This window comes from Ceratina calcarata, unplaced genomic scaffold (genome assembly GCF_001652005.2).
Source record: "Ceratina calcarata isolate Rehan_Ccalc_2016 unplaced genomic scaffold, ASM165200v1 scaffold351.2, whole genome shotgun sequence".
In the NCBI taxonomy this organism is placed as follows: domain Eukaryota; kingdom Metazoa; phylum Arthropoda; class Insecta; order Hymenoptera; family Apidae; genus Ceratina; species Ceratina calcarata.
This window is the reverse complement of record NW_017158043.1, coordinates 646,197-659,209: the sequence shown is the minus strand read 5'-3', so window position 1 is coordinate 659,209 and position 13,013 is coordinate 646,197. Positions and strand designations below refer to the sequence as shown.

General features: G+C 41.8%; 3 protein-coding genes across 4 annotated transcripts; 2 read left to right on the top strand and 1 right to left on the bottom strand.

The window, feature by feature from the left end:
• The first annotated feature begins 42 nt into the window (after window positions 1-42).
• Window positions 43-1,990, top strand: spt4 (Transcription elongation factor subunit spt4). The gene is made up of 4 exons (XM_018025486.2): window positions 43-227; window positions 330-436; window positions 512-567; window positions 1,479-1,990. Exons 1-4 carry the CDS (start codon window positions 165-167, stop codon window positions 1,595-1,597), a joined length of 345 nt encoding a protein of 114 aa, XP_017880975.1. The 5' UTR covers window positions 43-164; the 3' UTR covers window positions 1,598-1,990.
• On the bottom strand, window positions 1,800-5,261 carry LOC108625433 (synergin gamma). Its single transcript, XM_026813855.1, has 6 exons — window positions 3,555-5,261; window positions 3,110-3,485; window positions 2,860-3,023; window positions 2,630-2,771; window positions 2,419-2,561; window positions 1,800-2,349 (listed from the first exon to the last, which is right to left on the bottom strand). Exons 1-6 carry the CDS (start codon window positions 4,674-4,676, stop codon window positions 2,125-2,127), a joined length of 2,172 nt encoding a protein of 723 aa, XP_026669656.1. The 5' UTR covers window positions 4,677-5,261; the 3' UTR covers window positions 1,800-2,124.
• A 305-nt stretch (window positions 5,262-5,566) lies between these two features.
• On the top strand, window positions 5,567-12,922 carry Sf3b1 (splicing factor 3B subunit 1). 2 transcript variants are annotated; one of them, XM_018025351.2, is made up of 19 exons: window positions 5,567-5,594; window positions 5,868-6,046; window positions 6,122-6,208; window positions 6,286-6,412; window positions 8,126-8,205; window positions 8,283-8,444; window positions 8,509-8,725; window positions 8,810-9,214; window positions 9,287-9,750; window positions 9,809-10,166; window positions 10,242-10,534; window positions 10,607-10,732; window positions 10,810-11,031; window positions 11,116-11,298; window positions 11,370-11,558; window positions 11,620-11,795; window positions 11,867-12,139; window positions 12,208-12,424; window positions 12,489-12,922. In XM_018025351.2, exons 1-19 carry the CDS (start codon window positions 5,567-5,569, stop codon window positions 12,645-12,647), a joined length of 3,945 nt encoding a protein of 1,314 aa, XP_017880840.1. In that variant the 3' UTR covers window positions 12,648-12,922. The 2 variants fall into 2 exon arrangements, with proteins under 2 accessions (XP_017880840.1, XP_017880842.1); XM_018025353.2 differs by lacking the exons at window positions 5,567-5,594; window positions 5,868-6,046; window positions 6,122-6,208; window positions 6,286-6,412 and adding an exon at window positions 7,553-7,801 and having other exon boundaries at window positions 12,489-12,647.
• Window positions 12,923-13,013: the final 91 nt, after the last annotated feature.

Here is a 13,013-nt window from a genome sequence, read left to right as displayed (position 1 = left end):
GCGCATGCGCGAGAAAACCCGGCCCGTATCCCAACTCCCAACACTGAGGGCTATCTGAGCACTCTCATTTTCTCTCTGGCTACAGTAAGAAACGGAGCGTAACGTCTGGTAACGGAGCGTCATTGTTGTGATACATATTGTAAAGTTTATTTATTCATTATTCAATGGAGACGGTTCCTAAAGATTTACGCGGGCTGAGAGCCTGTTTGGTATGCTCTCTGATCAAGGTACATCTCATTCTCGTTTGTATTCACTTAACTTGTCTTCTTTTCTTCTTTGTTCAGACGTTTTCTTTGTTCCTTTCTTTTACACTTGTTTTCTTTGTTCAGACGTTTGATCAGTTCGAGTTTGATGGCTGCGATAATTGCGATGAATTTCTGCGAATGAAGAACAATAAAGACAACGTTTTCGATTGCACGAGTTCCAATTTCGATGGGTAAGATAGACAAATGAAGATGAAATCACTTTCCTTCGATCATGCATGATTCTAAATTCATTATTGTTTCTTCAGCATGATAGCTGCGATGAGCCCCGAAGATAGTTGGGTCTGCAAGTGGCAAAGGATAAGTAAGTAACAACAGTCTATACGTAGTTAAGATTAAGCAAGAGAAATATCCTTATTTTATTCTTGTATATCTTTACAAAATTATAACTGTCACATTGTTTTACAGTAAATCATAATATAGACTATTACCCATTATTCTACTTCATTTTGACATTTTGAATTTCGATAATGTACCTTTAGACTTCCGTTAAATTAATCTTCTTTCTTCCTTTTGGCAGTGTAAACAACAATTACCCAAATCATGTTTTTTTATCACGCGTGTAAATGTATTGAAAGGCAGCACTTTGTACAAGTTTCTATAGCTGAGATTTCAATACAAAAGATGCAACCAATATAAAATAATGAGATTCATGTACACGTGCACACAGTTCTGTGTACACGTGTACATTTACAGTTTAATCGTTTCTTGTATCTGAGATTCTTACAAGGAGAGACCGCGGTCGACAGGTGAGGGATTTTGATGAAACTTGCAGCACTCAAAGATGTCATATCTGAGTTTGATTTCTTGAGAAAATCTTGAATATTCCACTTTACTGCTTTACCAAATTAAACTCCGATATGACATCTTTGAGTGCTGCAAGTTTCATCAAAATCTCTAACCCGTCGACCGCAGTCTCCCCTTGTTAGTATTAATTATTATACATTTATACAGAATTTCTTCTAATATGCACGACCGTACGTATAGTTATTAAGGAACATGCTTGTGCGCGTACGTAAGATTAAATTCCAACATATTTTTAATTGCGTGTATGTACTTTGCATTAATCTTTATACGCTACTTTTGCTGTCTCACGATCTCGTCCGTGTAAACAGAAAGCGATGCGCCGAACAAAAAGCCTCGCTAATATACGTATATATGTATATAATATAATATATCTGATGCGATAACTAGGATTTCAATTTTTTTTTTCAGATAGATTTTGTAAAGGCGTCTACGCGATATCTGTATCAGGACGTTTGCCAGCTGGTGTCATAAGAGAGATGAAAAGCAGAGGAATAGTGTATAGACCGCGCGACACGAGTCAACGATAATTTTAGAACTTATAAGATTACTAGCGTACCTGTACTGTAACATCGTTCAACAAATCGATCTGGCGATTATATCAAGATTTCTATGAGATCGTCACGAAAATATTATACTCGATTTGATTGATATGAACTTTCGTCCTGGCTTCAAGGATCCGAAGTCCCTTTGATTAAGACGTTTAAGATTTCTATAAACATTTGCTCATGATTCATTACTTTCACCCTAATTTATTAAGATTGTATCACATCAGCAGTTTCCTCTAGTGTTCTTCGTCTCTGTACAGATCGTTATTTTTTCTTAAACGGACTAGCTGATAAGATTTTGAAAATGTTCGACTTTAAAGAGTATGTACAACTTCTATGAAATACATTTTCGCTTGCTGCTCGTCTCGTGATAAATACTAAAAATGTTTGATTCTTTAATCGTTATAGTTAAATGCATAGTTCGTCTTCTGATTCCCTACGAACCTTCATTAACAATGTTAACGATAAAAAATTGACGAACGCGACTCGGGTTTTCACGCAGATCAACGTCAAATATGATTGTTACCTGGACATGCGTTCGAGTGCGAACAGAAAGACGGATGACGCATCACGGGCAAATGACTGTTTACGCAATTAAGCCATAGGTTCGCACAAGTAACGTGATAATTGTTCTCATTATATACTATCCTGCCGCTAGTAATTACCGTTAAACAAAGTGAACAACAAGTCGCTTCCCCTTGATGCAAAGGCCAAGCTGGAAGCTCCGTAACTATCTGAAATGTACAACACTGTCTTGTATATCTGTTTAATAAAGTTCGTAATCTTTTAAAACTGTTCGTTACCGGTATGTTCGCATAAAACGGTTCCATTTCTGCCCAAATCCGGTCGATGTCCATCAACAGTTCGTCGAAACCAATTATATTTATATCCATCTCTTTGTACGAAAAATTAACGCGTCTACAAACAGCTGCGACTTCGGCTAAATCTGACAAAAGTCCATTAACGCTGTTATACGGTCTAACGAAAATAAATGATATTCTCTGCGATACTTACTGCAAAGAAAATTGTATCCCTGTGCTGAATTTAAGACTTCGTGTAGTGCAAGCTCCGAACTGATGTTCGTAAATATATTTGCAGCTACTTGCAATAATAATACGCAACTCTCCATGTATTGCTTCCACTCCCAATATTCAGACTGCAGAATCAATAGCAGACGAAATCGTTTTTATTCATACATCTTACTGTTAGTGTCAATATCGAATAGGAAAGAAAAATGTAGTGACCTGGGGAGCAGTGTCTACTGTCTGTTCATCTTCCATGTTCGATGGTAAGAAAGACTTAAGATCTAAACTAGGCACAGATCCTGATCGAGTTAACGCATTCGACGCACCATTCGCGAATTCTATACTATTAATTGATATGGCATCTTCCTTTTGAATAGCTTTCCCTTAAAGCGAACATTACCATTAGCACGTCGTTCAAACGAGTCAGAATCGGAAGTGAAGCGAATAACGTGGCAGATATGTTAATTACCTATTTCTAAGGGGCGTTCTCCTACGTTATTCTCAAGCTTAAGATTATCAAATGATTCAGAGATGTCTGACATCAGATTGAAATCTGCTGTACTCGCGTTATTATTGTTAGTGGGTTTAAACTCAAAATCTGTAAAAATATCGGCAAGGCCATCAGTGTCTAAAGCGTTCGTGGCAGGAGCATTAGTAGCAGGCTGTTCCGCAGACACGAATTCTCCAAATTCATCAGCCGATTGACTGGTGTAACTTGCGTTTGTATCTGGTTCAGTAGACCCAGTCGCTTCTTGAACCAATGCACGCAAGGCACTATATTTATCTTCGACGAGCTGGAGATTCATTAGATCCTGGTGGCTAATTGCTGATGTCGTTGCCGGTGCCTAATCGGGGAATCAACAATAAATCGAATTTCGTCCAACGAAAGTAATAACTTTTAGAAATCGTATTACCATGTCCATCCATTCTAACTTGTTCGAGGCATCTTTGTCGTTAGGTAAATCTACAATTTCCGTATCTGTATAATTCTTTACATTTTCGCCCTGGTCCTTGGGTGGATCGTCATTCCTTATCACCGTGTCCTTAAGGATTACCGTCTTAGACTGATTCTTCAATGTACACTTAGGAAACAGCTGATCCGTCAAACAGTCGAGCGTCGGTTGATCTCTGCTCTGAGACATCGCGGTCATAGACACCTGTGTCGCGATTGCCTGGGTAGTGCCATGATTGGATTTAGCATTTATATTGTTCTTTTTCGCCTTTTCCGTCGGTTTCTTAATCCCTAAGTTGTGATTCGCGAGTCTGCTTCCAATGGCCGAGCCTTGTTTCGTGTCCCAAATCGGAACACTCGGGACATTAGTAACCGGAGCACTTTGAAACTCGGAAAAATCGTCGCATGGGTCTGCTTGTTTAGATATTTGTTTCGCATCTTTTGCTACGTTATTGGAATCCCATATTGAAGCAGGAGAAACGCAAGACTTATTATCGAAACATGAAACTTTCCCAGGTACATTGTTTATCATTTGTGCATGTAAATCCGAGGATATAACTCCTTGTTGATGCAGTTTCGTCTTTCCCTTCGTTTCCGAGGGATTTCTTCCGTCCGAATCGATAAACCCGATCTCATCGCTGTCCTGAACATTTTGAAATTTGGCCGTCGAATTCGACTGGGTAACCGGTTGCAGATTCATCAAACATTCGATGTTCAAGTACGGAGTAGGTGGGAACGGAAGCAGATGTAATATGTCTAGACTGTTGAACGTGTAAGAAGCTTGTGCAGCTGCGACGAGAGCTAGGACGATGTACAATTCCTGTTCGGTCAACTGGCCAGCGTATTTTTGATTCGCCAAGTTCCATATATGCCCGAGGACTTCGGTGGGTAGCTGACTAGTGAGCAACAAAGGGAAAACCTTGTTGGTGTCGACTAACAGTTCGGTCTGCATTCCGTTTGTTCTGACCTTATCCTCCCTGACTGCCTCCCATACCATCTTATAGATCGGCGGTAAAGTGGTGGAATTAGTCCACAGCCAAGTTGGCAATTGATTCAGTCTTCTGTCCATGTGAGTCTTATTCATTATTGATCAACGATTATTCTCGACCTGAGCCTTTCGCTATGACGAGTTTAAATTACGTGAACTCGTCGAGTAGAATGATTTCATCCTTCAACTTATTTCCCTGGTACATACATCAATCGTGAGCATAAACATTTCACTGGTTTGCGCGATTCATCTTCAACGTTCGCATATGTCAGTTGCGTCAAATTTACCATTGATCGTTTCCATCGCGGAAACTGTACGAACGGTATACCGCGGGACTGCGACTTAATTAATCGTCTGTTGCAATCGGAATTATTAATACGGGAGAAAAGTCGAGACACCTACGCGATACATGCGTACACAACTTGACAATTCAGGTGTCACCGCATGATCGCTCGATCACCTCGATCACTGAACGACTGAACGACTCATCCAGTCATTACAACATTACAACTATTATCCTACGCAAGTTACATTACAAAGACGATCACGACCAATGAAACGTACAGTTTGTTCAAACTTCGGGTCCACCGCGAACGCAGTATCAAGAGATCTTTGATATGATTTTATCCTCTGACTTGCAGCATATTATGTAAATGCGGAAGTTCTTCGCATAAAAATATGATTTATTCAGTAATTGATTAGTCAATGTATATTTCTTCTATAGCAAATTTCATATTCTTTAATAATATTGGCGAGTACACAAGGCTGGTATCTTTGATTCTCGATCACAGCGTCGTGCGTAGAGGAACATTGAATCGCAATGATTGAAACCATCTACGTCTGCTTACTTTGCTTCATGGCAGAATAGCGACGTGCAACGGTACAACACATACACTTTTACCCTACTTTTGGCTTCTTTGGCTTCGTCCTGCGTTAGAAGACAGATTTTTCAACGAAGAAAAGTCTGTTAATTTCGAGGGTGCGCGATGGATTCCATTCCGAGAACGCACGAAGGTCCGTATACCACGATTGAAATCGTTCAACTGCTCGCTACTGTATCTATGCATCGCTTTCAAACAGCATATTCGTGTGCTATGTAATTATTCATTCAGCTGCTCGTTCGCGACACGCGTCGTCGATCTTTAATTACTCTTTCATTCAATTCGGCTCCTAACATTTTATTTCTCATAAATTTGTAGATGTATCGTTAATCATTAGTTGTACATCGTTCTCTTCCGAAGTGATTCCCTTCGTTCGTGTAATCATACTTAACGTTTATTTCCTTAGACATCGAAGCACAAATAAGAGAAATACAGTCAAAGAAAAAAGAGATTCAAAATGCAACTGCGGAGAAGGACCAAGTAGGACTAGGAAAAACTGGTTTTTACGATCAAGACATTTACGATGGAAGTAATAATAAATATGAAGGCTACGTTACATCTATTGCGGCCAATGATGAAATTGAAGTACGATCTAGATTGACCTTCTTATTTGTAATTCGAACATAACAATCTGATGCTGATTATGTGATTTTGATTCAGGAAGAAGATTATGAACCGACAACTTTCAGTACCAGTAAGAGACCTGGATACACTGCACCAGCAGCGTTACTCAATGACGTCGCACAGGTAGAACGTTTCTCCGATAATATCGATCTTATTAATTAGACTTTGAGTTTGTATGTAATTTCACTTGTATCTTTCAGAGTGAAAAAGATTACGATCCATTCGCGGACAGAAGAAGACCCACCATAGCTGACAGGGAGGATGAATATAGACAAAAAAGGAGACGAATGATTATCTCACCAGAACGTGTTGATCCTTTCGCAGAAGGTTGGTATCTAATTTCCATTGTATTAAAACTGTTTCGAAAGAAAGCAGGTAACTAGACATTAAGTGTGTTTATACGTTACGTTCCTTATTAATATTTTCAAGCAATACAATACGAGTGAGGAAACTTTTTATCAGCCTTCACGTATTTTTAATTCGAAGTAATTCGCCGTGTCACCAATTGTATTGCAACGAAATACGCACACGATAAAGTTTCTATCACTACGATTCATGAAAGGATCGAATCATTTAAGATACTTCGTCATATAAGAGTCAACTTGATTTTTGCGTATAAAAAATCCACTGCTTCCTTTTCAACGAGACCGACCGAGAATTAGAATAATAAGTCAAGTTGACTTCCTTCACATCGATTCATAATATCATACGTCTGAAAGTATTCCACAGTTTTCACAATCGAATTATAACGGTCGAAGTCCACCTTCTGTATGATTTTTTATACATTGCAAAATGGTTTATTTGAAGGATCAGTGCTAGGATTTTATTTGGAACTATTTCCAATTCATGATTCAGTTCGTTCATTCTGCATTTTACACGAGACTTAAATTAATCGAACATGTCATGAAACAAAAATGTTCGATCTTGTACCGCTTAGATAAATCTGTACATATACATATCCGAGAGTATCAAGCAGAACAATACTACAGCAAACTGTGCCATGTTTAATATTAAGTAATTTTAATGCAAACATTTTTCGTAGTTAACATTTAATGGATATTTATTAAGCGACGTTTTTATATTGCTGTAGTATTAACGGCTATGGTAACCAAGACGGAGATCGTTCGAACAGACCGGAATGTAAATTGCGTCTCGATCGTTTAACTATCGTGTCGCGTGTATTTGACGAAATTCGTGTTCGACGATGGTCTCGGTTATCGATAGTTGAAATAGGCTCAAGATCTCTTCGTGCATAGATTGTGGAAGAAATAAATAATGCTGGCTTGAATGGAGAGAGTGAATGCGATTCTTTCAAATAAATACTAATGTATAAATTTTTTTCCAATCTTAGTGACGGTCTGCACGTTTGGAATCATCTGCTTACCGAGGATACTATGTCGAAGGTTAAGCGAGATTGAATTGACACAGAAACATTACAGTCGCGTCGTGTACACGATACAATGAGACTTTCCCAGCTGTAATCAGTATCATGCTTCGCAAACCTTTTTTCTTTATTCTTTCATGATTACGGCCACGTGAAATCTCATCGTATCGCGCTCCCTTCCGTGAGAACATAAATTATTGAAAAACTAGTATGAGTGGTTGGCGTGCAAATATTATTAATAACGAGAATGAGTTGATTTTTAGATGGCTAAAGTATTTTTCGATGTGGAAGAGATGAGCAGGACAATGCTCCCTGTGGCACCAAACATTCACGTACGTATGCTATATGCCATCTGCTGTTGCAGCTCTCTCAAACCCGTTGTACTATTAACGCGACGGCTTAATCACGCATTTATTCTTCTATTCCGCTCGGGGAAACGTTTTGATCGTATGTCATTTAATTTCAATGGTAAATGCAACGTGGAAACGAGAGCGAATTCAGTAGTTTGCTTAGAATATCGGAAACTATTCTAAGGGCATTTTAACAATAAATATTATTAAATGGCTAGGTATGTCAGAAGTTCTCGAAAGTTTAAGCGTTCATTGAACAAATGTCTAATGGTTGCGCTTTGCGTGACGTTTGGTTCCTGATTACAGGTGGTAAGACGCCGGACATCGGTTCTAGGACGTACACCGAGATTATGCGAGAACAGTTACTCAAAGGGGAAGAATCTGAGGTACGCAATAATTTCGGTTACATTTCGATATGTTCCTATTTCCGCGTAGATATCGTTTACACGTTTTATCGTTGCAGTTAAGAAAGAAATTAGCGGAGAAAGCTAAGGAGGGAACGTTGAAAGCGAACGGTGAACCCAAACCTGCACCTAAGAAAAGAGGTCGTTGGGATCAAACGGACGATGCTCCAACGCCTAAGAAACCGACTACCACCACAGCTACATCTTGGGACAATGCCGACGTGAGTGGGATAAATACGGAAGTATTTGTACGAACGAGGCAGGCAATACTTGAAAATATTACAGGTAACACCGGCAGCTATCAGATGGGACGAGACGCCTGGACATGGTAAAGGTGGAGAGACTCCTGGCGCAACGCCAGGCGTGAGCACGCGAGTGTGGGACGCCACTCCAGGACACGCCACGCCTGGCGCAGCCACGCCGGGCAGAGAAACTCCGTCTCATGAGAAAGCTGTTTCGAGCCGTAGAAATCGTTGGGACGAAACCCCGAAGACCGAGCGTGGTAAGTGTCGACGTTCCGCACCGCGCCGATCTGTCACAACTGATTGCACGCAATCGATCGACGATAATTTTTCTTGAATTGTAGAAACTCCGGGTCATAGCAGTGGTTGGGCAGAAACACCGCGGACAGATCGGGTCGTGGGAGATTTGATTCAAGAGACGCCAACACCTTCCGCGAGTAAGCGTCGCAGCCGATGGGACGAGACGCCTTCCAACCAGACGCCTGGATCGATGACGCCGCAAACTCCAGCGACTCCACTCGCGACGCCGCATCAGGCTTCGATTCTGACTCCTAGTGGAGTAACGCCGACGGGGCCGAAAGCTATGGGCTTAGCTACACCTACGCCGGGACATTTGATGTCGATGACCCCGGAACAGCTCCAGGCTTATCGCTGGGAACGTGAAATCGACGAGAGGAACAGGCCTCTCTCGGACGACGAATTGGACGCTCTGTTCCCGCCTGGATACAAAGTTTTGCAACCACCCGCAGGTAGACGTTATAAACGGCAACCGTCGTGCACAGAATTCTATGTCGGTGAATAAACGAGTTCGTTTGATCCAGGATATATACCGATTCGTACGCCCGCGAGAAAGCTCACCGCGACTCCGACACCGATCGCCGGTACGCCGCAAGGATTTTTCATTCAAACCGAGGATAAGACCGCGAAGTTCGTGGACAATCAGCCGAAAGGTAATCTGCCTTTCATGAAACCGGAGGACGCGCAATATTTCGACAAACTGTTGGTCGACGTTGACGAGGAGACGCTCAGCCCCGAGGAGCAGAAGGAGAGGAAGATCATGAAATTACTGTTGAAAATTAAGAACGGCACGCCGCCAATGAGGAAAGCCGCTTTGAGACAGATCACGGATAAAGCGAGAGAGTTCGGCGCTGGTCCGTTGTTCAATCAAATACTACCCCTGCTCATGTCTCCTACTCTGGAAGATCAAGAGCGTCATCTTCTTGTAAAAGTGATCGATCGTATTCTTTACAAACTCGACGATTTGGTCAGGCCTTACGTCCACAAGGTAAGGTTTACTTCGAAATTTTTATCATCGCGGGTATAAAAGTGTGATTCGTCTTCAGATTTTGGTCGTCATCGAACCTTTGTTGATCGACGAGGACTACTACGCTCGTGTAGAGGGCAGAGAAATCATCTCGAACTTAGCGAAAGCCGCGGGTCTCGCGACGATGATCTCCACGATGAGGCCAGATATCGACAACATAGACGAGTACGTGCGAAATACAACGGCCAGAGCGTTCGCCGTGGTCGCATCGGCATTGGGAATTCCCTCGCTGCTTCCATTTCTGAAAGCTGTGTGCCGTAGCAAGAAATCATGGCAGGCCCGTCACACGGGCATCAAAATTGTCCAGCAAATCGCTATTCTCATGGGATGCGCTATATTGCCGCATTTGAAGAGTTTAGTCGAAATCATAGAACACGGTAACTGAAATTGATCGTATGTACCGCGAACGGTCGTGTCTGAGAAGGTGAACGAATAAACTGATTGATTCGCAGGTTTGGTCGACGAGCAACAAAAAGTTCGTACTATTACCGCTTTAGCGATCGCTGCGTTAGCCGAAGCAGCCACTCCGTACGGTATCGAAAGCTTCGACTCTGTCTTAAAACCTCTTTGGAAGGGTATTCGTACACACAGAGGGAAAGGTCTCGCCGCGTTCTTAAAAGCCATTGGTTATTTAATTCCCCTTATGGACGCTGAATACGCTAATTATTATACTCGCGAAGTAATGTTAATTCTTATTCGTGAATTCCAGTCGCCGGATGAGGAGATGAAGAAGATTGTTTTAAAAGTGAGTATTGTCGAGATTCGTCATTTTTTTATGATCGATTATACGAGTCCACGTGAATCATTGATTGAATAGGTAGTGAAACAATGTTGCGGAACGGACGGTGTAGAAGCGCAATATATCAAGGATGAAATTCTGCCGCACTTCTTCAAACATTTCTGGAACCACCGAATGGCTTTGGATCGTAGAAATTATAGACAGGTACGTGGAACGACGTGCGTTGCTCTCGATTACGGATTGTCTTTAGACGTCCCTCACGGAAGTCTTGACTTCTGCAGCTTGTGGACACGACGGTGGAGATCGCGAATAAAGTCGGCGCGTCAGAAATCATAAACCGAGTGGTGGACGATCTGAAGGATGAGAACGAGCAGTACAGAAAGATGGTCATGGAGACGATTGAAAAGATCATGGGTAATTTGGGAGCCGCGGACGTCGATTCTCGCCTGGAGGAGCAGCTCATCGATGGTATCCTATACGCTTTCCAGGAACAGACAACAGAGGTTTGTGACGTTCGCCTGAATCAAGATCGCGAATTCCTACCAGTGAATCAACGATTAATTAACCAAATTACGTTTATCGCATAGGACGTCGTGATGTTAAATGGTTTCGGTACCATCGTCAACACGTTAGGCAAGAGAGTGAAAGCGTATCTTCCGCAAATATGCGGTACGATACTGTGGAGATTGAATAACAAATCTGCTAAGGTGAGGCAGCAAGCTGCCGATTTGATATCACGAATCGCCGTCGTCATGAAGACTTGTCAGGAGGTAAAAGGGTTTGCATTTACGTCTGAATCATAAACGAATTTTATTTACGTAAACTGGTCGCGCGTCTACAGGAGAAATTGATGGGTCATTTGGGCGTCGTTCTTTATGAATATCTGGGCGAAGAATACCCTGAAGTGTTAGGTAGCATTTTGGGCGCGCTGAAAGCTATCGTCAACGTGATAGGAATGACAAAAATGACACCGCCTATCAAGGATCTGCTACCGCGACTCACTCCCATTCTAAAGAACAGACATGAGAAGGTGAGTGCGATTTACCAGGATCTCGATCCATGAGCAATACACTGAAATTTCGTTCGTTTAGGTACAAGAAAATTGTATAGATCTCGTTGGGAGGATCGCGGACAGAGGACCCGAGTACGTGTCCGCTAGGGAATGGATGAGGATCTGTTTCGAACTGTTGGAACTGTTGAAAGCTCATAAGAAGGCGATCAGAAGAGCCACGGTGAACACGTTCGGTTACATTGCGAAGGCGATAGGGTAATTACGAACCGAAACAGATATTCAAGGAGTTAACGATGATTAAAATCATTCATCTGTTCTGTGTTTAGGCCTCACGACGTGTTGGCGACTCTTCTGAACAATTTGAAAGTGCAAGAGCGTCAGAATCGTGTATGCACCACGGTAGCTATAGCCATCGTGGCCGAAACTTGCAGTCCGTTCACGGTACTGCCCGCATTGATGAACGAGTACAGGGTGCCGGAGTTGAACGTGCAGAACGGTGTATTGAAGTCCCTCTCTTTCTTATTCGAGTACATCGGTGAGATGGGAAAGGATTACATTTACGCTGTTAGTCCGCTGTTAGAAGACGCGCTCATGGACAGGTGAGAAGACGTATGAAAAGGTTTCTTTCTGCAGGGATTCGATGTTAATATTGTGGACGTTGTCGCAGGGATTTGGTGCACAGGCAAACCGCGTGCGCCGCTATAAAGCACATGGCGTTGGGTGTCTACGGTTTCGGATGCGAGGACGCGTTGATACATTTATTGAATCACGTTTGGCCCAACGTTTTTGAGACATCGCCGCATTTGGTACAAGCGTTTATGGACGCCGTAGATGGTTTGCGCGTCGCTCTCGGACCAATCAAAATACTGCAATACACTTTACAGGTACATGGTTTAAAAAATTGTGAGGTAAAAGTTCGTTTGAAAATTAAACGGTTTCGAATCGCAGGGATTGTTCCATCCGGCACGGAAGGTACGGGACGTATATTGGAAGATCTACAATTCCCTTTACATAGGCGGGCAGGATGCTCTCGTAGCCGGCTACCCTCGAATCATGAACGATCCAAAGAATCAATACATTAGATACGAACTGGACTACGTTTTGTAATGATTTTAAGTAGGTATACATAAAAGATGTGTACTATACGTTTACGTAATCTTCATAACAATTAGCACCGATCGCTTATTATCGTTCGTGGATCAGCTGAAATAGTTGTACGTTGCGTGATGCGTAAACAGTTGATAGTGAATGTTGATTCTATTTATTTGTCAGAATCCTTCGAACGAATTATACGTGAGTCCCCCAAAATTAAAACTTTTTATTCTAATTCCGGACTTAAAACGCAATATGTGTCCTTATACAAATAAAGTGTTTCATATTCAGGACGTTGTCAGATTTGTTCCTTTAAAAAGTGTACCATTTAAATCCATTTTCAAACACTCTTTATTCATAAAATTTGATTCACTAAACAAC